We start from the raw sequence: 27,630 nt of genomic DNA, 5'->3' as shown, positions 1-27,630 counted from the left end.
GTCGCTGCGTTTTTAGCTGTGTTGTTGTTTTCTCTTTCTGTTTTATATTCAATATATATTGGCGTAGCCGTCACTGCAGTCAGTGCTTTTCTTTCCCCAAGTAACCGATCGCCATACAATCAGCTCTGTAATAGAATTTAAGCCATCTATAAGCTTAGCGCCGATTCTTCAAAACGTTTAAAGAACATTGAAATATCTTCGTAGTACATGTTTAATTATTCTATCCTTAACAACACTCCCAGTGAAGAATATAGATTATTTAAATGAAGTTAAAGTTTTATCTGTATAATTGAATAAACATAGGCCTATTTTGCTGCATTTCACCTTAAAAATGATATTGTCATCATATGTAAATACGCGCTTTATAAAGTGGCTCAGGTTGTGCGATATTATAACTGTAGTGCAAGTTTACAGTGGGGTGATTGTACTTATAAGTACAAACAGTTCTACAAGGTGCAATTGATTGAATGCATTTACAGTTCTTGGGATGAAACTGTTTCTGAACCGAGGTCCGTACAGGAAAGGCTTTAAAACGTTTTGCAGTGGCTGAGACAGCGTGTCCTTAAAGCTGTATATCGATAATTCCCTTTCTGATCAGCTGCTCTTGTGATTCACACTCAGATACAGTGATATAAATACTCCGAGTGGTGCAGTGAAATATGGAAAAAGATGATCCGCTGTGGCAACTCCTAACGGGAGGAGCTAGAAGAAGAAGAAGAGAGTAACAACGCTAAAGCAGTTATGGTATTTAGAATAGTTTGACCATTCTGTGGACCATTATATTGTTACAAGTTAATTACAATCAGATGCATTACACTAATAAACAAACAATATGCGGTTAGTTTCGGTGTATTTATAAAGCCGCGTCAAGAAAATAAGGTGTAACCAAACAGGAACAGTAGCACTGTTTTTAACGCTGGGTGCCGCCAATCTGCAAAACCGAGCGGAGAACTTGCGTACGACAAGGCATGAGGTACCGTGGAAAAGTGCGTGGCTTTACGCCAAGTGTAGGTTTTATACATCGCGATTTGAACGTGGAAAAGTTCTTACGCAACATTTCTGTGCGTACGTATCGTTTATACATGAGGCCCCAGGACTTCAGGCATGGTTAAATCTTAGAGATTTTGCTGTAACTGTGCCTACCTTATTAGACCTCAGAGGCATACTACATTAGGGTAGGAATCAAGGATGGGCTATTTGTTTACCTTTTTTTCTTCTAAAGGTTTCCTGTGTTTCTGGGTGCACAGAGATATACATAGATTCCACTGCCACTGTGGCAAGTTGTCTAGCAAGGTTTAATAAAATCAACGTTGTACATTTTATTTAACAAGAGTCATTGAGGTATACACAAGCTATTCCCACCCACTCACAAGCAACATCAAAACCTACTTATGTCATTTTGAGATTACCTTGGGGCATTTATTTAAAATAAGTAAGCTCTAAATGAATTGAAGTGACACTGAACACAGATTTGTCTTCCATACTGTACTCTTTGACTTAGTACACCCTGCTAGGTACTTGATCAGAAACAATTTGGCACAGTCCTGCACAATAAAGACCCAATTGGTTATGTGGACTTTTCCGTTTCCAACACGAAGTATAACAATTCACTTGACAAATCAAAATGGCTCATTATAAGCAGTTTTTTCTATTTTTAAGATTTTATATATATATATATATATATATATATATATATATATATATATATATACTTTTTGCTATTTAATAATTTTGTTTTTCAGCAATTAACCTTAAGTTTTTGTGTCAGTTTATTATTGATTAGTTTTGTATTAACCAAACATATGGATACAGCTTTGCAAGTGCAAAAACTTCTATATACAGGCATTCCCCGGGTTACGTACGTGATAGGGATTGTAGGTTTGTACTTAAGTTGAATTTGTATGCAAGTCAGAACAGGTGCATTATTTTAATAAATGCTATTGTTGACCGACTGTAACCAAGTGCTCTGCCAATGAATGATGGAGTTTCACCTCTCTCTAACCTTTTTATTATTTCTGGTGATGGTTTTTCTCTTCTTTACTATATCACCAGCACTTGCATCAGATTTGTTTCAGAGACATTCTTGAAGGTTGAAGACAAAAGGTTAACATGAGCTCTTCTGCACAGCATTGTACATGCCATCACAGCAGGAAGGCAATCGTCGTCAACAGTCTGATGTACTGACACGAGACAACTTCCTGCTATGTGCATAACAGTACAAGCAGGCTTGCTATGGGGGAGGCGAGGGGTGGTTCACTACCCGCCCACCACACAGTCACCTCCACTACAGTATGCTGTCTGCTGCGTCCACCCACCAAGAACGAACACGGTGCGGCCAATGGCGAGTAGTGACTTGCCCAGCACTGCCCCCATTCAACAGGCAGCCACCCTACAATGCTACCCCCTGCTGCCCCGTTCAGCCACAACCGGGTCACCGCTTGCAGCATTAATAGCCACCCACCGAAAACAAACGGGGCAGCCATGTGTGGTGGGCGACCAGTAAAATGCCCCCCCTCTGCTCCATCCAGCCTGCGTCCAGTAGCTGCGGCGGAGCAGTGGGTGGGTCGCGAACTGCCCCATCAAGCCTCCATCCTGCACATGAGCGATAGCTCATGACTATGGACCATGGGTCACCGCTTGCCGCTGGGACCTGTCCGAGGGACACTACACTGCACCAGCAGTGAAATGACCTCCGTCCAGCCACCGCTTGCAGCGTCCCCAGGCCAAAGATGACGGAGCAGCAGTTACTAAGGCGCATGTGTCACACTTGTGGGCCCCATTCATAAGTCATAGGTTGGATTTCCGTAACCTGGGGACTACCTATATTTGTCAAATTGCATATCATTGTTGTTGTACTTCTCAGTTTAATACATGCAGTTTCACTGTCTGTGATGGAACTCATTTTTTTCCTAAAATGTTGGTTCAAGGCTTATAGTACAATAAAATAAAAACAAGTGCTTTGATGTCATTTGTTACCTTAACCTGCAACAAAAACTCTTTTTTTGTGACATTCCCTTTATGAGCACACACAATACTGTTATATGTGTAGTTCGCATCAGGAACTATTAAAAATGTTCTCTACCCATTTTGGAACTTTGAAAGGCTATTTTTTTCAGGGAGTTCTTAATGTATTTTTTTAATCCTCTTAATGTCACTACTTGAACTGTGTTAATAACAATAATAGCAGAAATAAAGATGAATGTTTTTAATGTATATAGTGCATTTGCACAAGTATTTGCATTAAACACACTGAACATCTGTTATAGTAACATCTCGCATCATTCACTTTATAAGTAACCTGGGAACCCAGGGTTGCTCCCTATGAATCTAAACTGGGAGGATGTAATTTGATAACACATGGTGGGGATTAACAAGTTTTGACAATTGAGAGTGCTTAATGACAAACTTCTAGCATCCAAGAAGTTGTGCACTCTTAGTTCACATACACAGAAGAGAACATTTAAACTCGATAGAGACACTACCATATTAGCATTTAAGCCTAAAGACCCCATACATGCAATAATACATTTTATTTATATAGCGTCTTTCCCATACTGAAATTGCTTCACAAATATTAAAGAAATTTAACTGGAATAAAACCAAAGATACAAACTAATTATCAAATATTAAACTTCAAGCAGTGGATAAATGTTTGAAGTGAAAGATCTGAATTAGATTACAAAATGGGCCATGAATAAAATAACGCAGTCTGTGCATGATTACATGTAGGAGTACAAGTGATATTGCATTCACTCACAGTGATAAGGAACAATGAATAGGATTACAGCGGATTTTATAATCAACTTTACAGCCAAATGCTGGGAGGGCATTGACAATTAAATGGCTATTTTACTGTTTGGTTCATGTGTAATAGCACCAGATAGACCTCTGCAGCATTGCAAAGTAAAAACCCTGATGGAGTCACTTCATTTAAAGATGCAAACTCCTCGAGTTTATTTTTTGTGTAATATATCAAGATTGCGGTCTGTAAAGAATTTGATATCTCTAGTTCTTTACCACTGATGAGCCATATCCTACGTAAGGCAATTTTAGGTAACGAACGTTTGTGACACACAGATGTATCACTGGACTTTATTTCAGTATAGAACAGATTTGGTGCATTACTCTTGTTAAAATAAATCCTGTGCAGGATCACATAATGATCCCCTTTTAAAAACTTTGCAATAATGCAGCATTCTAAATCTATTGAGAATATTGCAGTCTCACTATTTGCCATTGATGTTGCATTTAACTTTGAAGTTCATCACGATAGGATGACAGTAACTCGGTCTGTGACACTACCCTCTCCACACTGAAACATCAGTACCAATAACCTGATTTAAGCTAAATATGTACATGTAATGTTGGCTCAGTTGATAGCATTGACGGCATGTTTCACATCTGTTGCCAAACAAGCAATATCTGTATGAAATAAGGCTGAAATTCCTACCTCCTTTGGCATGCAAGGATAACCGCTTGAGGGTGACTGTTTGAGCTTGACAAATCCTCCATGGCTCTAATTTTCTAACTACTTGGCTGTATCTTCCAAAGTAACATACGGCATGTTTTACCAGTAATTTAAGTGCCCTTTCATTGCAATTTTTCACAAGCTGCACAAGTGGAGAACTAGTAGGATTTCGAAGACTGATGGTCAATTATCGACAAAGAAATCCAAAGCATAAGTCAGTGGTGAATGATGAGGCTTTAGTATTCTCTTTCAGTTAAAGAAATAAAGGTTGACTGATGGTTAAAATGACCAATGAAATCCACAGATTCTGACAAAAGTAGTGAGGGGTAATTGCACTTGCACACAAATCAGTGCTCTTCTCTAACCTAATCTCTCTTCTCTGTACTGTTAAGTAACATTTAATAAATATATACAGTCAGCTACACACCCATGTTTATTATGCAGAAAGACTAGTGTGATAAAAATTGCAAAAACTAGTTTTAGTTTTTGTTCTTGTTTTTGTTTTGTTCTTTATAATCTGTTTGAAAATTTTCTCAATCTGCCTATCACTAACTTGGAAAGCACTGACTTAGAAAAATCTCAGCTCAACATACTATCTCATGTTGCTGAACAGAGAATGGGATTCTCCATGAAAAATACATTACCACAGAAGATGGCCTATTCAAAGTCAGCTGGGGATCTGGTGAAGACAGTCAATTGACTGTCCAAATATTCACCTCTAAAGCAGCAGATGAGATCCTGCTCTCTCACGATCACACTTGTGAAGGATTAAATGTGTCCCTCACATTACACTAGTGTCCTATTGAAGGCTATGTTGGGTGCATGTATGACGGAAAAATGTGGGGTTGGTGTGATTCATTGCAGGAGTGAAGTGGAGTCAGACATCCTGATATGTTTCATGTATCCAGACTATCCTGCAGTCTTTCCATTTGACACCTACAGATGATATTTGTTGGGTGCCTTTATGGACTGCTTAATGCACCTGCAATGGTCAGTGGCAGGCAGGTACCATCTTGATCTTAAAGGTGCCCTATACTCTACACTTTGATTGAAACAGATATACAGTGGGTCACATTCCTGCTGCTGCAATACCATGATGTTATCATTAAATACAACAATAGTTAAAGTGAAATGTTAAGTCAAGTAGCTGTTCATGTGTTGTGCTTAAAGTATCTTTGGTGATTTAATGTTTCAATTAATCCTGTACCCAGGTAAGTGAAGAAGAACTTGATTATCATTATTGACAAATGGTGAATTTAACCCATGTTTAGAATGGAAAATAAAAATGAAAGATTCACATAAGAAAAGTAAGATTTGGTTTCTGAGAAAGAAGGGACCATGTAGGATACAGGATAAATTTTAAAAATGTCTCGACATTGCCACAGTGCATTAAACTGATGAGAACATTAGACAAAATATGATTTTTTTTTCCCCACTTGAGAGGTCTGCTGGTCAAACCCTGATGCAGTTTCTTGTTTATAACTTTTTGAAAAGCCCTGTGTAGGTAACTAAATGTAGAAAAACATTTTAGCAGGCTGCATCGGTTAGATGTATGCCCCCTGAAAGCCTTAACATGGCAAAACCAAAGATGCAAAATATTTTTTCAATTTTTGAAGGTCTGTTCTGACCAAGTGGTGTCATGTAGGCCAAACATTTTCTTTTTCTTGCATACTAGACCTATAAAGGTTCCAGTATGAAAAATTTGAGCCTGCTGGGTGGTTTAATTCATGTAATATGGTCTTGTGAAACTGATGAAAAAATAATGCCATGTCAAATTTGATACCCCCCTCCTCTCACAAACTTGGCTGTATCTTGGAGAGTATTGGTCTTGCATAAAAATAATTTTAAAGGGTATCTCCAGGATAACATGCGTACACCTGGTATTTTTTTCTGAATTTTTTGAGACTGAAGTGTGTTGGATTTTTGGACAATTGATTGATTTGACATGGAATGACCCACAAATGTTGTCAGGCTTAGCTGATTGAATTCATTGAGATGTACGGTACTTAAACATAATTCATTAAAATATAAAATGTCAAATATTTTAGTATTTTTTTTTAACCAAGAAACAAATTCATTGAAATTTAGAAATTTTCTAAATTCAAGATAAAATATTATGAACATTTTTATGCAGGATAAAAGATTACAAACTTATGGGTACATGTTTACACTTATTTTTGGAATTAATGTTCTGGAGGAGTACTGCACTGCTTTTGTGATCTTTGGTCACGTAATGAACCCTCAGCCATTTAAATTCTGGGAAACCACCTCTACGTTTGTTGACAGTTGTTTTTTCTGTGCACCCTTTTACAGCTTGGGTTTAGGTATATAGGGGTATGGAAATAATTCAATAGTCTCTGTCTGTAGCCAATTGACTATATCCCACTTCCATTTAATGTGTTTCCACCATTTAAATATTAAACACTCCCTTCACATTCAATCCCCATTTAAAATATGAATTTAATTTTCTTTCATGTGAAATATGGAAAGTGGTTACCACTTTTAGAGTGTATGCCTTTTTCAATGATGAGCTCTTGCAATACATCCTATATAAGGTATTAATGTATTTTCTAAAGTATATTTCCAATATGTAACACCTTGCATATAGTTTAAAATCACAAGGTCAACTGTGGTAGGTAAATCAGTGGTTCTTAAAGCATGGTCCGTGAGTTTTTGTCAGGTGGTCCATGGGCTGATTGGGCCACATGAAACAGCTGTAAGACATTCACCCCAGAGTACCTGGCTGAGGTTTTTATAGATAATATCTTCTACACAACTACTCCCCGCTTCCGATCCAACTTGTATATTAGAACATCTGTAAATAGAACTCATTGACATGAATATCTGTAGCCCCTTTAAGTGTAATTATATTATGTAACTTTTTTGATGTCCAGTCAAATGGCTATATTGCCATACCATCCATATACAGTATTGCAGCATACAGTGGCATTAAATAATGTTCTCCAGGACTGCAGTGCAACAGGTACTGTACATTAATACAGCACAACTGCAAGATGATACTATAATCTTCGTCTTAATCTTCTTTCAACTGCTTCCATTAGGGATCACAATAGCGGATCGTCTGATTCCATCTTCCTGTCCTCTGCACCTTGCTCTGTCACACCCAATTCTTGCACATCCTGTCTCAGCAAATCAATAAACCTTTTCTTAGGCCTTCCTCTTTTCCTTTTGTCTGGGAGATCCATCCCTAATATCCTTATCCCAATATTCCCAGCATCTTTCCTCTGCACATGTCTAAGTCAGTGCAATCTCGCCTTTCTGGCTTTGTCTCTAAACAGTCTATCCTGAGCTGACGCTTTCATGTACTCGTTCGTAATCCTGTCTATCCTCGTCATACCAAATGCAAATGTTAACATCTTAACACTGCTACTTTGAGATCTTTCTTCTATTTTTAGGTTAGTGCAACTGTCTCCATCCCATATAACATAGCTGGTCTCACTACTGTCTTGTAGGCCTTCCCTTTCAATTTTGTTGGTACCTTTCTGTCTGAAAATCACTCCTAACACTCTTCTCCACCCTGCCTGCACTTTCTTCTTCACCTCTCTTCCACACTCCCTGTTAGTGTTGATTGCAAGTATTTAAACTCGACCACCTTCGGCAACTCTACTCCCTGCATCCTCACCATTCCTCTGATCTCATTCCCACACGTATTCTGTCTTGGTCCTACTGAGCTTCATTCCTCTTCTCTCTACAGCATATCTCCACCTCTCCAAGGTCTCCTGAGCCTGCTCCTTACTCTTGTTACAGATCACAGTGTCATCTGCAAACATCATAGTCCATAGAGACTCCCGTCTAATCTCCTTGATCCTTTTGATCACTTTGTAACGGAGTTAAAATTGCTGTAGCGAGAAACTTTTAAGTGCCGGGTCTTAGCTTACATTAAATAATGCCGTGGACATCGCAAGATCGCACGAGATAGCAGAGGCACAGCTCAGAAGCTTTGATGCATGTACTCCGAGCGGCTCACGTGAACGGACTATGAACGCAAAGAAAGCAAGACCTCTAAAGAGCGCGGAGAGTTTTGCTCACGTGAACGTGTCTGCAAAAAGTGGCGTTTCCTGCACTGCAAAAATACTACAAAAGTCGGGCAGCCGGCACGCGTGTGCGTAGCTTTGCCAGCCTTTGAGACGCTGACTGTGCCTCTGCCTTAAGTGAAAGTAAACACTTTTAATTTTTTTCCCCCTTCCCATGAGCTGTAGCCCAGACAACTGTAAACACGGGATCCCATTTCTAGACTGCGGCAAACTAATTAAGGCACTTCACACTTTCTTTTACACGTATACGATTATGAGGTCATCAGGTCGGATTATGAAGACACGCACAGGAGTGGAGGACAGTTAATGGCAGGGACGTCTCACCAGTCTACACAAGACCTACCGCGACTGTCCCCAAAAGGCCCTCATATCGTCAGCGAAGACATCTCTCTACACTATATAAAAGAAAAAGGCAACTTTCCTTTCTTTACACCTTTTTTCCTTTTATCCCAAACCAAAGCCTTTCTCTTTTAACACTGCAGAGGACACAAAACTAATTTTCTTTAATTGCTGGTAATGCCGGTAAGGCACGTTACCAGAGGCAGAAATTTGGACGTTCACATAGAAAATGTAATTTCTATACCACAGCCGTCGTGTAGCGCCTTTCAAAAGGGATCTACTACCGAGAGATCATCCATATACATTTTAGCTGCTGTTAGTACTACTTACCTGTTGTGTTACACCGTCTTTAAAATGTAGTTTACCTGAAACCACTCCAGGAATGCTCAATGTAGCTTTACTTCTTAAAATGTTAATGTTTTACTGTTTAATAACTTATAGACTACATTTTATTATTTTTCCCTTGCACTCAGTGACCAAAGCTATACACACACATATAGACATATATATATACGTCTGTCTGTCTAACACTAAAAAGGAGGCATGTCAGACGTTGTGGTACATTTTCTGATGCAGCTAGACGAAAACAACTTCGCTGCGGCCAAATACACAAAACAATTACATTGACAATCATGTTACGTTATTTTCAAAATGTTTCTTTACTTCAACACACTACTTCTCCGCTGTGAAGCGCAGGTATTTTGCCAGTACTAAATATAAATTCAATACAGATTTCCGGGTAGGGAGGCAGCACTTCCGAGTCCAGACAGCTGAGGGTAGAAGCTTTTGTAGTACCTAGCAGAACAGGTTTGGCTGCTACAGTACCTTCTGCCAGATGGAACTGGGACAAATAAATAATGGAAGGAGTGGGAGTGGTCCTACACAATGCTGCAAGTTTTGCAGATTCAGCACTTTATAATGATGTCTTTAGTGCATGTCAGAGAGTACTCGACAATCTTTTCTGCATTGTGCTCTGTATGTTGTAGAACTTTATGGACAGAGAGTTCCCAAAGCAGACAGTTTATATACTGTAGTATTAGTGTTTGCCTTTCTAATCTCCACAGCATTTGCTTGTTTACTAGAGTAAAAACTATATTCGTATATAGCTGTTTACTCCTCCTTATGAGTTAACTTTCCCATGCTAATGCTGCAACCTAGGAATTATAAATCAAACTTGGAGTAACATGGTAAGCATTCTGAAGTAGACCCTGCTGTAAACATTGCATCTATAAATATGCAGAACATATCTATAAAAGCAAAAATGCCTCCATCTTTTGCATATTTGGTTAATCTATATAAATTTAATCACAGCATGTATTTAATAATTCCCAAGGTTACCATTTAAATATGCAGTAACAGTCAGAAGGAATTTTAAATCGATCTGGGGTGGAACAGTCCTTGGTGGTAAAGAGCAGTGCAAGAATGGTATCTTACAACCCAACCTACTTGTACAGTTTGAGCCTTCAGGCTTGCATGCATTCACATTTGCAAATAACGTTTTTAATTAGATTTTCATATAGCAAAAATCATAGAATGATTTTTCATTGTTCATAATATTGAAACTAGTAAAATAATTTGGTGCATATGACAGCCCTCCAGTAGGCTAGGTATTACATAAGTTGAGAACTACACACACAGAATGTATTTATCAATAAACTTGGATCTCTGATTATCTTCATTTTGTCAGTTAAAATACTTTGCAGACATCCTTCTTGAGTATGTTTTTTGCTCCTCTGTGTAGCAAATTATTGCCACCAGCAAAAGCTGCAGAGCACTCCTTCACTGCCATTTGTCAGTGTTAAACTTATTGTTTCTGACTGAGAAAGGTGGTCAAATGTTTTACTAGACATCTGGGAGATTTAATATACATTGTGGGTACTTAATAATTATGCTTAATGCCATGATGATTCATCATGGTGACTTTTAGACTGCCTTGAAAGATGGTTTTGTATCTTTCAGTAACAGTGCATAGATTAGCAACAGGAGTAAGCATGCATTGGCAAAATTTACAGGACATGACTAGAGAATGAGGCAATAAGTTAAATTGTATTTTAGTTGGTTTAAGTTTTAATTGTCTATTTTACTCATAGTGCCTTGATAGGATTTTTTTGCATTTGAATGGGTGTTGACATACAGATATATGATAATCAGCCCCTGCAATTCATTTTGTGCTTGTGATGCATTGCCCTGAAGTTAGATATAAACAGTATTAAGAATGGTGGAGAAAAATTCTTGAGTAAATACAATTGTTGCACTTAGCTGATAAGTACTGAAGATTAAGAGTTTTGAGAGAGTAGTTGAACACCAGGCCCTTTAATAGGTAAAGACCTGCCACCACCCCTTACCTTTTTTTGTAACTTCCATTGTGTTGTCTGTTCATTTTGTCAGATAACAGGCTGGCTGATGTTCGCAAAAGTGTTTATAGTTAGTTATATCAATCAGGCTGTTACCCAACATCTCTGTTACTAAATGATCTATGAGTAACTGGTCTTTGGAGGTCTAGTAACATGAAGCATTTAAATTGACTTTCTAAAATTTTCATCTGCAGGTGGTAAAGTCACTAAGCCAATATTAATTATCATGCACATATAGTGTACAACAACTAGTAAAGTTGTTTTTCAGACTCTTAATCCATTCAATTTCCAGTTAGTTTGGTTGTGTTTTGCATGGCAAACTTTAATGTGAACCAGAAGATATCAGTTAACACTCTGTGTGTGTGTGTGTGTGTGTGTGTCTCAAAATTCTTTCATTAATCAGAAAGTTTTTTTCCTGGCAAAAATTGTCATTGCTCCTGCTGCATTTGCAATTATGTGTTTTCTTTAGCAGAAGCAACTTTATAAGGAAAATGTCAATTAATCTGCTAACTGCAAGAGTATATTAAAGTAGTGCCCTACTTCACATGCTAAAGTAATGATTGATTTAATCAAGGGGGAAGTCCAGTCTTCAGGATATACAGTGAAGGCATTGGACTTTCTCTCCATCTTTAGCCCATGGCTAGTTATGGCAAGATTTTTTTTTTTTTTATTTAAATTACATGCAGCAATTACACAGAGTGACTACCAGAGTGCGCACCCTTTTTTTTTTTTTTTTTTCTTTTTCCTTCCTGTAAAGATTTGTCCCATATTAGAACATATTAACACCAATGCTGGCTTCTCCATGGTTCGCTTGGTACAATGCTGTGACACTCTTTTTAAGGGGTCTCGGTCCAGTTGTTTTAGTTACTAGGGTACGATTTCAGACTGCTCTGCACACTGCTTCTGGGACTATACAGATATGCTGCAAGCATTGGAGATCAGCTAGAAAAAGTGACCACATTTTTTGCATGTTTGGACTTATTCAGGTTTAAGTTTCTGACTGATCTAAAAAGGTAATGTCACACTTGTGTCATGCACCCATTGTGCATGATATAGCTCATCGGTCTCATTGAAAATTCCAAGACATGGTTTGACCCCTTTGAAATTTAAAAGTGAAGCGCTCATATTTGTTCTTAACCTTTTTTTTACTATCTCTGTCGTGGCACATGCCCAGCTCAAGTTAGGCCAGTGTTGCCCAGTACCAAGGCATTATCTCTACTGAAGATGATTCATTTCCAGACCTGCAACATTAGCAAAGCCAGGTTCAACGAGTAAGAACTACAGTGCGTCTGGAAAGTATTCACACCGCATCACTTTTTCCACATTTTATGTTACAGCCTTATTCCAAAATGGATTAAATTCATTTTTTTCCTCAGAGTTTTCTACACACAACACCCCATAATGACAACGTAAAAAAAGTTTGAGATTTTTGCAAATTTATTAAAAATAAAAAAAATTGAGAAAGCACATGTACATAAGTATTCACAGCCTTTGCTCAATACTTGGTCGATGCACCTTTGGCAGCAATTACAGCCTCAAGTCTTTTTCAATATGATGCCACAAGCTTGGCACACCCATCCTTGGCCAGTTTCGCCCATTCCTTTTTGCAGCACCTCTCAAGCTCCATCAGGTTGGATGGGAAGTGTCGGTGCACAGCCATTTTAAGATCGTATTCAAGTCTGGGCTCTGGCTGGGCCACTCGACGACATTCACAGAGTTGTCCTGAAGCTACTCCTTTGATATCTAGGCTGTGTGCTCAGGGTCGTTGTCCTGCTGAAAGATGAACCGTCACCCCAGTCTGAGGTCAAGAGCGCTCTGGAGCAGGTTTTTATCCAGGATGTCTCCGTACATTGCTGCTGTCATCTTTTCCTTTATCCTGACTAGTCTTCCAGTTCCTGCCGCTGAAAAACATCCCCACAGCATGATGCTGCCACCACCATGCTTCACTGTAGGGATGGTATTGGCCTGGTGATAAGCGGTGCCTGGTCTCCTCCAAAAGTGACGCCTGGAATTCACACCAAAGAGTTCAATCTTTGTCTCATCAGACCAGAGAATTTTGTTTCTCATTGTCTGAGAGTCCTTCAGGTGCTTTTTGGCAAACTCCAGGCGGGCTGCCATGTGCCTTTTACTAAGGAGTGGCTTCCGTCTGGCCACTCTACCATACGGGCCTGATTGGTGGATTGCTACAGAGATGGTTGTTCTTCTGGAAGGTTCTCCTCTCTCCACAGAGGACCTCTAACAGAGTGACCATTGGGTTCTTGGCCACCTCCCTGACTAAGGCCCTTCTCTCCTGATCGCTCAGTTTAGATGGCCGACCAGCTCTAGGAAGGTGGTTTTGAACTTCTTCCACTTACGGATGATGGAGGCCACAGTGCTCATTGGGGACCTTCAAAGCAGCAGAAATTTTTCTGTAACCTTCCCCAGATTTGTGCCTCAAGACAATCCTTTCTCGGAGGTCTACAGACAATTCCTTTGACTTCATGCTTGGTTTGTGGTCTGACATGAAATGTCAACTGTGGGACCTTCTATAGACAGGTGTGTGCCTTTCCAAATCATGTCCAATCAACTGAATTTACCACAGGTGGACTTCCAGTTAAGCTGCAGAAACTTCTCAAGGATGATCAGGGGAAACAAGATGCACCTGAGCTCAATTTTGAGCTTCATGGCAAAGGCTGTGAATACTTATGTACATGTGCTTTCTCATTTTTTTTATTTTTAATACATTTGCAAAAACCTCAAGTAAACTTTTTTTACGTTGTCATTATGGGGTGTTGTGTGTAGAATTCTGAGGAAAAAAATTAATTTTATCCATTTTGGAATAAGGCTGTAACATAACAAAATGTGGAAAAAGTGATGTGCTGTGAATACTTTCTGGATGCACTGTATACATGTTTTAGACACAATCCAAGCATGGGAAAGGTGCTATATAAATAAAATGTATTATTATTATTTATTAATCTCTAAACTATTTGTAACAGATTTGTGGTTTTTGGTCGTGTAGGTACTGTAGATTCAAAACATCTGTGGTTTGAGATTTTCAACAATGGTTCTCAATAAAAATCAGAGTCGCAACAGACAGTGAGGAGCATCTCAACCAGTGCATACCCATTACAGTTACCTCCCACAAGTCCATCATCCGCAGACTCACTATGGACCTGCAACGTTACTCAGCCCACTAACAAGTTAGACTTGTATTATTCATTATACTAAGGCCATAGTTAGTATTGGTTTATTCATGTTTCCCTATGAAAGTTAGAAAATGCAAATTTGAAATATGAATGTGATATACAGTAAAGCAGACAAATTTATTTCTGTATTTTTCAAAAGTTGCCGTCATTGCTCAGGGCTGTGAGGATCAGTGCACTAAAGTAATAACTTTTACTTCCTGATCATTTGTTATGATAACTCTCCTCTCTTCCACTTACTTGACAATTTCTCAATCTCTGCAAAAAAAACCCTGAAAATTCCTCCCCTGGTGTAGGTGGTATTTTGTCAGCTGTTCCCATTGAAAAATGAAGCATTGTAAGACCCTTGCAGTCATATGTGAAATGTTTTTGTAGGGCAGCCCAGTGGGGATCTCTGAGGCTTAAAATGAGGTTGCTGAAGGAAGAATTTGAATGTGTACAATGCACAGCAGGATTTGGTCAATTGAAAGAGGGCCTCCCACTGCATAATCTTGCCTGGAACGTATTACTGACCTGCTTATTACACACTCTTGCAAGCTGTTACTTTGGTCAAGCACCATCTCCATATTAAAATTAAAATCCATAATTAAAAGCAAAGAAGCTTATAAACATCGAACTAATCGCTCTGCAAGATTCAAATTAGTGTATTGCTGAAATCAACAGTTCTGTTGAACTGTTTCATGAACAAGTAATTCTAGTGAGTGATGGGAAATTTTGTGAATTCCTGTCTTTCTCCCTGTAATCTTGAACATGATTTTGCAGGCCCATTTTCTTGTTCCTACATTAGAGCCTTCACTACTGCAGTCTTGAGTGGTGGGATTTAGCTAAGCAAGAAAATGGAGTTGACCCAAAAGACACAGTTTTGCCTTTCAGTGGTGCCAGATTCCTTTCTTGAAAGCCTACTAAAAACAAGGGTTGACTGAAACTTTTTGAAACTAAGACTATAACAACCAATATGTTTCTGTTGATTCCTTGAAGTTTTAAAAGTAGCTTCTTTCATACTGTATACCAGGAGTGTCAAATTCCAGTCTTAGAGGGCCACAGTGGCTACATCTTTTCCTGGTACCTATTTTCTTTATCAATATATAATTACTGCTGGTGTTGTAACATATTTCTTGTGTCTTGTGTCTTAATTTTAATTTAGTTTTTTTTTTTTTTTAAGATTTGTTGCTCTTGAGCTTTTTTCTTTACCAGCAGCCAAATAATAAAGAGATGTAAAGAAAGCGAACAAATGACTTGCTGACATGATTTGCTGTTGCATGTCCATCATTAAGTATTAATTTAAGAAAATATTTGAAACGAAAGATTAAACTGGTCTAGTTCTCAAACATTTTGATGGTGCTCTCTGGAGGCAAAAACACATTTGTGCCAAATATCTTGGTTTCTAGAAATTGACTGGAGAAAAAAAATGTTTTTTCTGCAGGAAGTGAGTTTGAAACCCCTTAATTAACTGATCATCTGTTGGCTCGCTTTCTATCTCGTTGTTTTACAGTTGGTTAAGGAAAAAACAAATGAGTTCGGAATCTCAAAAAGCAAGTCAGTTAAGGCAAAACAAATTCCATTAGGGTCAGTACATTGTTACTGAAAGTGGGTGTAATGAAAACCAGTGGTGGCTAATGAAACAAATTTGGGCAGGGGTGCAGTTTTGGGGGGACAAACTGAAGCAGGGCTTATCCATTATATAATGCTTTTCATGTCTGCCTGTCTGTCTGGTAATTTCAAATGCTTTCATGGTGCCCCATATTAGTGTCAATGCACATCTTGGCCTGTCCAGTACCAGACCCATTGGACAAATCCAGGCTAAAATGTATTATACCTTTTCCACCATTCTGATTAATCCTATACCAGCTTTCCAATTTCTGCTGTGCTCCAAAACTTTTGTCCATGACACCACTGTACCCTTATTGTTTCCATAACTTGCCATATAGATGTGGAAAGGAGTGACACCCAAATTTTAGACTACATCCATCTCTAAATTTCCCAGTCCTCTGCCAGCTTGCCCAGTTCCCCATTGTGCCAAAACCTGCACCATAATGTCCACACCCCTGCCTCTGTAATCTTCCAATAACATGCACTTCCGCACTTTAACACACCCATACCATAAGTTTAATCTAAATCTTAGTCTTTCTCTGCTAATAGAGTGCCAGTGTTTGGCCATTTCCACTGTATTCCATAAATCCATGTAATACAATCACTAGTGCTTTCCTACAATACCCCCAATTCTTGCATGCCTGTTTATCATTTACTACACCTACAGTCATTCCCACCCTCATTTTTATTTAACACTTGCTGCCAGTCTGCCCAGTCCTGATGCAAGTTTGCCAGGCTTACCTCAACTGTTCACAAATTCACATTGTAATGTCCATAGACCACCCACATCTGGAAACGAAACTCTCCTCCCAACCTGCCTTGTACTACACCCACAGGGCAAGTCCAACTTAATCTTATTTTGTCTTTATGACCAGGATATCTATATTTCCTTGGAACATAAATATTTGCTGTCCTTAAAAATTTCTCAGTTACTTTGGTTATATTGAGTTATTTCAGTAAGTCTGCCAAAAAATTTAGCCTCATACTATTATCTAGATGTTTTTTCCCAACTCTTTTTCTTTGGTGCACTTTTTGTAATCAAAATCGTCCCAAGGCACACCACTATTTTACTAACCACAAGCATATTATATCTGATACATGTGCTCAACTGTCCGAAGGTGTGACACTACCAGAGAAGCCAGTAGAAAAATCAGCTCCGAGATCTGCATTTGCAGACACTGCACTTAGTGATCACTTTGCTGGCATCTTCTAGCTGCTTTAATACTTTGCCTGCCCCTCTCTGCCTCAGAGGCAATTTGTATAACCATTATCCACTGGTCCTAAGGGATTCACTGGCGACAACACACCAAGGCAGATGGACTCTAGCAGCCTGGAGACATGTCTGAAGTGCTGTGTCTTCAACATAGTGATCACGGAGCTGCTTTTATGCCAGCTTCTCCAGGTAGTCCTGTCCTCCTCAGACAGGTCTCGACCACCCAAGGAGCTGCTCTCTCTCGGGTTCAGACTCTGGTGCACTACACAATTATTTCCACGGCACACCTGGGTTGATGTCATGGTGCACTACTGTGCCGCGGCACACTTGTTGAAAAACACTGGTCTAGGTGACTGTGGCTACTTTCATGCCACTTGCATTTTTTCATAAAGATGTTTTGGGTCTTGTACCCCAGTCGTTGTCCACATTACTTCAGTACCTACGCTCTGAAACAATAAACAAGGACAGCAAAAAAGGCATTACTTGCACCACATCCATTTAGCCAGCTCTGTTTGGAATAATACGAGCTGGAAAAGGTCTGTGTGTAAGCTTGTCCTTGATCAGCTGCTTTCTGCTGATTTCTCAAGTCTGGTGGGTCTGCTCCAAGCTCGTTTATCTTCTTTTTTTTCTTCAAAGTGAATGATTTATGAAGGGGCATTTATAAGAAATAATTTTCTTTGATTTCTGAAGTTCCACTTGATGTTGTGTGACGGATTGGTTCCACTCTCCCTTTGCGTCTAGGAGCCTCTTGAACCAAAACCACCAGTAACGTATCAGAGGGATGAACCTGTGTATGAGGACATAACACACGATGCAAGGGGAAGGGGCAAAAAATGTGCCAATTGCTTTTATTAACAATCCAACAGAACAAGTGTTCAAATTAAATAGTGCAAGTTAAAATCTTCATAAATAAATTAATCCATAAAATGAGAGCAAATCCCAAGGGGATTAAACATCCATTAACTGTTCAGTAAAAACAAAGTTAAAGTTCCAAGGCAGGTAAAACCAAAAACCCCTTTTAAAAGGTAAAAGCTCTCTACAGGTGTGTGAGCACTGGTCCTCCTCCTCTATACAGATGTTCCCAGACTCACCCTCAACGTATCAGTCAACATGAGGAAATGTTCCACCGATGGGCACAACCACCCCTTAATCCAGGCCCTCGACACAACTGCCTGTTTCGGCACATCTGCTTTGCTGCTATGAACCTCATCTTGCTCCCTACGTTTCTCACTACCTCACCCTGGACTTGCGCAGGAGCCTGCTACAAGGAAATGGTTACTCTTGCTACTCATAGTGCTTGGCCGAGTCAACCCTCTTCAGCCCACTAGAGCGTCTAACCTCCGCTCTCCTTGGGCTGTTCTTTCCTGCTTCCTGCCTTCAACCTCTTGCACCTGCTTACACATCCTGCCGCCTCCATCATTACTGTGCATATTTCAACCGCTGTCTTTTTACTATTGTTCCTTCTTCCACATCTCTTGTTCTTCTTTCATTGGCCAGTCTCTTTCTTGCCCCGATCTGCCTCCTTTTTAAACCGGGGATTTGGCGCAACTGTGGCAATCGGCATGTCCCAGTGCCATTTAGGGTTGTGGGCCATCCTCTTCCACATCACGCATGGGAACCGCTCTGGCCACGCTACCACGCCCCTGCCCAAAGACGCAAGAGCACCAATTATTAAAAATGCGCCCACAAGTTGCCGACCTCACTTTACCACAAATTGCCATCTCTCTAAAGGTACGCTCACTCATCTGTAGGTACGTTAATGATGGGTGTGAACCATGAACCACTCACGTGAATGTAATGTGTTTTTAAAAAATAAATAAATAAATACTAATTCGCTGGCAATAAATGTGGGACTCTGGGGTGCAGGAAGAAAAATCTGAAATCAGTCAATTAAAGGGCAGCCTTGGTCACCTGCTTTTCAAATGATCTAGGACTTGCATACACTCATTTGGCTGGCATCCTTTACTCAGGAAATATAGGTATTCACACCAAATACAAGTCAGAAACCATTTTAAATGGATGTTGACATGTGCTGAGATCAGGCATATTGTGCAAACAATTTTTTTTCATGATTATTTACCTAATAAATTTAAGTAGAATTTTTAAAATATTGGGAGGGGGCAGCGCCCTGCAGAAAAAAAAAGAGCCACTGATATATAACCTATAGCTACTTCAGCACTCCAGGATCTGAGTTTGACAACCCTGCTCAATACATTTTTGCAGTGCTTCAAACACTTTTCAAAAAAGTGAAGCAGTAACTGTTTTACATCATCTATAAGGCAATAGCCGTAGATCGTTCTTTTGTTCTCTTCTTCACCAGACAAAAATCTTCCTTTCCATCTTTCAAATGCTTCTGGCACCTAAATGTTTCCACACTGCCATGCTTAGTGTTACATATGCTTGAAGGAACATTGCCAAGGTCTCTTGACTACCTTAATCAGCCTTATGTAACTTTCATTCACACACCTTTTTCACACAGTTAAAAGGTCATCACTAAAGGCAGCCATCATAAAATAGAGGTTAAAGTGTTGGGTGTAACAACTTGAGTAAATGGAAACCAGTATGACTACTACTGGTGTACAATCACAGCATCTACACCTTGACTTCCCCACTACCTCCACACAGGTACAGCAGACATATTAACATATGCAGTAGTGTTTTAAATTATTTCACTGATCCTTTGTACATTACTGTAGTATGCTTTACACTTGCATCTAAGAAATCTCTGTGTTTGTCTGCAGCTGAGTCGAAAATAAAGAAGAAGCCTGCACCTATTGACAAACCTCTTGAGCATCGAAAGGATGATTTCTCCCTGTTCAAGGTGCCCGATGGTGAGCTGAAAGTTAAGACATCACCTCAGCTATTGTTGGCTACTCACCGCTTCCTGTCTCGAGGCAAGTAACCTTAAAAGAAACAGCAATAATAAATGTTCAGCATACTTCTGGACCTTCATTCACCCCCACTATGTACACCATAGAAACTTGGCTTTGAAGATATTCATTTGAAATAAATTACAGTAGCTATTCAGCATTTCGTACAATACAGGTTCATGGGTTCTTGAAATTCATCAGTTTTTCCAAAGTAATTGACTAAGTAAAGTGGCCGATAACTTTTTGTTAAAATGTGGCACACTTATTCTTTAGGGAAATTTGTCAAGACCTTAAATTGTTGAGATACCCTGAGGATATTGTTCTATACACTTTTTAAATTTTCAAAATGTCCCATTGAAAAGCATTGACAAATTTTACCCATCAAAGTTGCACAAAGGGAATGAGGCCTTTCTGTGCAAAACTGTGTAAAATCAGAACTACCCAGTTCATTTAATGTCTCATCATTGGAGGATTTGATCAGGGTCACATCAGAAGGCCCTTCACTTGAATAATTTAATACTGAGCCTGGTGCCTGTGGTGCAGACTTAATTTTTAAAAAGAGGAAGAGGAGGCCCAAATATACATGATGAACAAGTGACGCTGGTACTTTGATAGTCGGTAATTCTGGTGCAGAATCTGGTGAGCAGGCACTCTGTTTATGATTATATGTAGTTCTGAAGCAATAACAAAAGTACATACTTTTAGTCTGAGGTTGGCCATAATGGAGAAGTGTAAAAATCAGGCAGAGGAACAGGTTTTTTTATTTTGTATTTTTCGTTAATATACACTGTTTTTGTTTCTACAATTTGGCAACTAAAAAAGCTAGTTGTCTCCTAAGTGTTTCATTTTAGGAACACAGTTGCTCCCAAGTGTTTTTTTTTTTTTTAGTCTGGATCCCTGCTATGTATGGCATATTAGTCTGTAATACTGGAAAATAAAACTTCATGCAAACAGCTTAATTTACACTCACCTAAAGGATTATTAGGAACACCTGTTCAATTTCTCATTAATGCAATTATCTAATCAACCAATCACATGGCAGTTGCTTCAATGCATTTAGGGGTGTGGTCCTGGTCAAGACAATCTCCTGAACTCCAAACTGAATGTCAGAATGGGAAAGAAAGGTGATTTAAGCAATTTTGAGCGTGGCATGGTTGTTGGTGCCAGACGGGCCGGTCTGAGTATTTCACAATCTGCTCAGTTACTGGGATTTTCACGCACAACCATTTCTAGGGTTTACAAAGAATGGTGTGAAAAGGGAAAAACATCCAGTATGCGGCAGTCCTGTGGGCGAAAATGCCTTGTTGATGCTAGAGGTCAGAGGAGAATGGACTGACTGATTCAAGCTGATAGAAGAGCAACTTTGACTGAAATAACCACTTGTTACAACCGAGGTATGCAGCAAAGCATTTGTGAAGTCACAACACGCACAACCTTGAGGCGGATGGGCTACAACAGCAGAAGACCCCACCTGGTACCACTCATCTCCACTACAAATAGGAAAAAGAGGCTACAATTTGCACGAGCTCACCAAAATTGGACAGTTGAAGACTGGAAATATGTTGCCTGGTCTGATGAGTCTCGATTTCTGTTGAGACATTCAAAGGGTAGAGTCAGAATTTGGCGTAAAGAGAATGAGAACATGGATCCATCATGCCTTGTTACCACTGTGCAGGCTGGTGGTGGTGGTGTAATGGTGTGGGGGATGTTTTCTTGGCACACTTTAGGCCCCTTAGTGCCAATTGGGCATCGTTTAAATGCCACGGGCTACCTGAGCATTGTTTCTGACCATGCCCATCCCTTCATGACCACCATGTACCCATCCTCTGATGGCTACTTCCAGCAGGATAATGCACCATGTCACAAAGCTCGAATCATTTCAAATTGGTTTCTTGAACATGACAATGAGTTCACTGTACTAAAATGGCCCCCACAGTCACCAGATCTCAACCCAATAGAGCATCTTTGGGATGTGGTGGAGTGGGAGCTTCGTGCCCTGGATGTGCATCCCACAAATCTCCATCAACTGCAAGATGCTATCCTATCAATATGGGCCAACATTTCTAAAGAATGCTTTCAGCACCTTGTTGAATCAATGCCACGTAGAATTAAGGCAGTTCTGAAGGCGAAAGGGGGTCAAACACCGTATTAGTATAGTGTTCCTAATAATCCTTTAGGTGAGTGTATATTTGTCTGTTTTGATGGCAAAATTGGAATAAAACCTTCAAGATAAGCATGATTTGAGAAAATAAATACAGGCTATCCAGCTTCAAGTGCTTTTATGAAAATACAAGTACAGATGCAGCACAATTCTGTCCAAATATGTACAGTAAATAGAAAATAATTGTTGTAGTGGAATTATTTACATTGAAATGCACTTTCTGTTGATACTTTTGTAATTAATGTGTACCTATTGACGGGAGCTTATGTTCATACAATAAACTGAATAAGAGAATGAATAATGTAAGTACATTTTCGATTGATCAGTATATTAATTACACTGGTATATAGTGGTTTCTGAGAATGTTGTTTTGTGTTAGCAGTTGTTTGTTGAAAGATTGAAGAACTCAATAATAGATGTTGAAAGTCTGCTTATATGAATGGTTCTGCATCATCTCAGATGTTGAAATCACTGGTCACAGTTCTTTTCCTTCTGATCACTCATTGCTTTAATTAGTTTTTTGTCATGTTAGCAGATTTAATTATACCAAGTGATTTCAGTGAAACTGACGTGCATATATTTCTAATATTGTGCATATGTCGATAATATATTGATGCCTAGGGTTGTGAGATTTGAAACGTTCATATTGACATTCTGTCTTTTTAAAAATAATCAATGTATGATGTTTTTGTTTAGAATGGGATTTAGGTTCCTAAAAAAATGATTTTACACTTAAAATGTTCAACCTCCAAAGAAGACACAGCCAATCACAAAAAAAGCTATCCATTATTATGTTCTATGATAATAAATCAGCACAACTATTCATTTTAGTCCATTAAAACCATAAGATTATTTCTTTGCAGCAAAGGCACAAAACAGTAATTGCTGTTTAAAAGGTTTATTTTAAAACTAGCAAAATACCCGTGCTTCGCAGCGGCGAAGTACTGCCTTAAAATTTTTATTAAGAAGAAAATTAAACCTTTTTAAACTGAGGGAAAATATACCAATAATTATTTAACATGAATCTCGTGGCGAAGCAAGGAAGGGAATGTAAAAACTGGAGCGACGGACGGCCTTATATAGGCAGGCAGCCAACAACGTGGGATGGGGGACCCAACGCTGCAGGCTATGGATGTATATATGTACGTAAGTAGGATTCAGTTGCCGTTGGGAACCCGCGTACCAAATTTTTCGAAGATGGGCCGATAAGTAACAAAGAGCGTTCAATATGGCGGCCGACAGTGGCATCATACCACCGAAATAAGTACGTACATTGGTTTCGGTTAGCGCAGGGAAGCCGCCTACCAAATGTCGTGAAGATGGGGCCATAAATAAGAAAGTTCAACATGGCGGACGTTGTCGACCGTTATGACCGTTACACGTAGAATTTCGAAATGAAACCTGCTTAACTTTTGTAAGTAATCTGTAAGGAATGAGCCTGCCAAATTTCAGCCTTCTACCTACACGGGAAGTTGGAGAATTAGCGACATTGGAAAGTTCAATATGGCGGCTGACAGTGGCGTCATACCATCAAAATAAGTACGTACATCGGTTTCGGTTAGTGCAGGGAAGCCGCCTACCAAATTTCGTGAAGATTGGGCCATAAATAAAGTTCAACATTGTGGACTTTGTTGACCGTTCTCAACCGTGACGTGTAGAATTTTGAAATGAAACCTGCTTAACTTTTGTAAGTAAGCTGTAAGGAATAAGCCTGCCAAATTTCAGCCTTCTACTTTCACGGGAAGTTGGAGAGTTAGTGATGAGTCAGTGAGTGAGGGCTTTGCCTTTTTTTAGTATAGATTATAACGTCTTATAAGAGGTAAACAGCTTTCATTAATAAAACTACAAGCAGTACCACTAATATTATAAAATTAAGATAAATACTGTCCTTCATTTGGTTAGAGAGAGAAAAGCAAAAATGTCTCGTTATTGACAGCCTAAAGGTTCTAGGTGTAAGTTAATCTTATCCAGATTTAACAGCACATCAAACTTTCAATATCCACATTTTTGTTTAATAAGCTGTTTTTAGGAAAAAAAATTTTTCAAACGGGCAGATATACAGAAACAGGATGTTGGATGATCTAAAGGCCAGACTTTGAAGTTATTTTCATATTGAAAAATATACTCCCTGCCTTGCTAGCATGAATGTTTGATTATGCTCCTGCATTGCATTTGTGCTAGGTACTTTCCCCAATCAGCCCAGTAAGGGTGTTTCCTTCAACTTCTGCTATGCTTCTACTGTAACTCTTTATATGATGGGACGTTTGATTCCAAACTTAGTACTAATTTTTTTTTAATCCCCATTACCCCCAAAACCATTTTTATACTTCAAAGAGGTGGATTTGTTCAGCCCCTCCAAGATCTCTGAGAAGATTCTGATGCACCTGCTAAAACATCCCAGTGTGAACCAGGAGACTAAATTTGACACCACCAACCGGCAATCGGCAGATCATTACTTGTACCACCGAAACCACCCAGTTGACTATTTCATCCTCATCTTACAGGTACTTTATTATTTTTTTATTATATGTTGTAAATGAAGCATATATACATGTGTTATTGAAGCTGATGGTTTTTGACTGCATGGGTTTTCTCTCTAATCTATGTAATTTATATCCCCCCCAAGTTAAAAGCATCTGTGTCAAATGCCTTTCTATGAAGTAGTGTTTTTAATGAATGGAAAGGTTCACACCTTGTGACAGTGTCCTTGGATTCCTGGCAACTTTGTTTTCAAGATAAATTGCTATCTGTGCATTGCTGACTTCCCTACTTTGTGGTATATGCATAATTGTATTAGAAAATTGACACTTTTATGCTAATGTACTATTCATTGACAAGCAAAAGAACAATTTAATTTCTGTACTACACTTTTACTTATTTTCCTTTACGGTAGTGGTGAGCACACAACAGTTAAAGCCAATTGAACAGCTGAAGCTGTATTTTTAACTCTTAATTGTTGACTGAATAATGCATTGACTTATTCCTTGTTTAGCTCCTTCTGCATTACAAGCAAAATATGTTATGCAGTTTATATTTTGTATAGTAGGCCATGTATCTATAAACATCCCTGTGAACTCTCTGTTGATACTGGTTTAATGTTGGAGAACCTAGAACTGTATTTGGTATTTTTTGTAGAGAGAAGCCTTAAATAAGCAGAGAGCACCATTGTGATTTTTTTTTTTTGCAGGGCCGAGTGGAAGTGGAAATAGGGAAAGAGGGGCTGAAATTCGAGAATGGGGCATTCACCTACTATGGGGTGTCTGCTTTGTCTGCTCCTTCATCAGGTAAGATGGATTGTCAGATAAGGCTGGGGCACTGGTATATCTGCACCTTAGCTGAGATCCCAACTTTTTTTTTGCAGTGCATCAGTCTCCAGTGTCAACATTACGAAACAGCCAGAAAGATCAGGTTGATGTGGAGGATGGTGGTCAAGGCACCTATTACCCTGATTATACTGTACGTGCGCTGACCGATCTGCAGTATATCAAGGTATGTTGAAGTTGGAGACAAAGTAACATAGCTTTTTCTTTTTCACATACCATAATTTTCCCGTGATCCTGAGAACACTGAGAATTTCTACAGTTTGACAATGGCTAGGCTGGTTTTAGTACTCTGAAATATTCAAATAAATCTATGCCGTTTACAAACCCATTCATTTAGTGACATTTTATGTTAAATTTTATTTGCAAAGTTTTTAAATCTGGTTTGTTTTAATGTGTAACTTAACAAAACTAGTGTATCACTTGAAAAAATAACCAGCAAGATTTGCTGTGTTTTTGGCATCAACTAAAGTACAGGCAGTCCCCGGGTTACATAGGAGATAGGGACTGTAGGTTTGTACTTAAGTTGAATTTGTATGTAAGTCGGGACAGGTACATAAGTTTAAATGCTATTGTTGACTGACTGTAACCAAGTGCTCTGCCAATGAATGATGGAGTTTCACCTCTCTCTGACCTTTTTATTATTTATACTTTATTGGTGATGGGTTTTCTCTTCTTTACGTATCACCAGCACTTGCATCAGATTAGTGTTTCAGAGACATTATTGAATGGGTGAAGACAAAAGGTTCGGATGAGCTCTTCTGCACAGCACTGTACACGCTATCACAGCAGGAAGGCACCCCTCGTCAGCACGTCTGATGTACTGACAAGAGACAACTTCCTGCTATGTACGTAACAGTAAAGCAGGCTTGCTATTGAGAATAAATCGGGCATCGATGGGTGGTTCATCACCAGTTCACCTCCACTACAATATGTTGCCTGCAGCGTCCGCCCACCGAGAACGAACAGGGTGCGGCCAAAGCTGGGTAGTGAATCGCCCCCTTTCAATAGGCAGCCATCCAATGCACATTACGATGCTACTCCCTGCCACCCCATTCACCCTCAATGGCCTCTATTCAGCCACAACTGGGTCACCGCTTGCAGCATTACCAGCCGCCCACCGAGAATGAATGGGGCAGCCGTGTGTGGTGAGCGGACGGTGAAACCAGTTGCCGTTGGGAGCCGTCCAAGGGATACTACACTGCATGGGCAGCAAAATCACCCCTAATCCCCCACCCCCACCCTCCGTCCAGCCATTGCTTGTAGCGTCCCCAGGCCGAAGATGACGGTGAGGCAGTTACTGAGGCGCATGCATCGCAGCTGTCGTAGGTCGGATGTCCGTGACCTGGGGACTACCTGTACTGTGAGCCCATCATTCTATTATCAATATGATCAAATTCAAACTCTTTTGGCTTTTATTTTGGAATATATAGATTTGTATAGATTGGTATTTTTTGTTTGATTTATCATTGTGATTGCATGAAAGTCCTATTTGATTTTTCTTTTAATTTTCCCCCATATGTTGAGCTGGAGCTGAAAAAGTCTTCGCTTAAATTACCATGCAGGAATACAAAATATGCTTTTGACATAGACTGTAATTTAGTTCCAAATTGTAATTATGCAGTATTCTAAATACGCAAGAGCAAGGTGCTCAGTGCTTCTTGATCACAGCACTGAAGAACTGAGGTCTGATTTCTGTGTCTTTTATTTTTGCAAGTTATGTCTGCATAGTTATTTTTTTTTTCTTCTTCCCAGAGACTGTTTTCTTCCTCTGATCTGTATGTACTGTATGTGTAGTTTAGTTTGATTGGCACCTCTCGATTAACCCTCTAGCTGAGTGTACTCTATTGCATTGCTGATATTTTGTCCACAACTGACTCTTACCTTTATGCCCAATTAAGTTGGTGTGGACTGTCATTTTGTCAACTTGGAAGTGGAAGAGGTATGGTTGTTAAATTATGAGGTAGACAGATATTTATCATTACATTAAATTTATATATAAAAATGAAAGTGATTCATTGTCTGATTCCAGAGTCCTTGGTTCAAATTTTGGTTCAGGTAATCCCTTTTATGTA

General features: G+C 39.3%; 1 protein-coding gene across 2 annotated transcripts in view; it reads left to right on the top strand.

The window, feature by feature from the left end:
- The window catches only part of LOC120538810 (metal transporter CNNM3), a 69,300-nt gene that overhangs the window by 21,973 nt on the left and 19,697 nt on the right, over window positions 1–27,630 (top strand). For both annotated transcript variants that reach the window (XM_039768294.1, XM_039768295.1), the window contains exons 3-6: window positions 19,946–20,098; window positions 24,570–24,739; window positions 25,423–25,519; window positions 25,597–25,724. In XM_039768294.1, the coding sequence (XP_039624228.1) occupies window positions 19,946–20,098; window positions 24,570–24,739; window positions 25,423–25,519; window positions 25,597–25,724 (548 nt within the window). The remainder of the gene's footprint in view (window positions 1–19,945; window positions 20,099–24,569; window positions 24,740–25,422; window positions 25,520–25,596; window positions 25,725–27,630) is intronic.

The sequence above is a fragment of the Polypterus senegalus genome, chromosome 11, assembly GCF_016835505.1.
Source record: "Polypterus senegalus isolate Bchr_013 chromosome 11, ASM1683550v1, whole genome shotgun sequence".
NCBI classification, from domain to species: domain Eukaryota; kingdom Metazoa; phylum Chordata; class Cladistia; order Polypteriformes; family Polypteridae; genus Polypterus; species Polypterus senegalus.
Note: the sequence above shows the minus strand (reverse complement) of the source record. Positions and strands in the feature narration are given on the sequence as shown.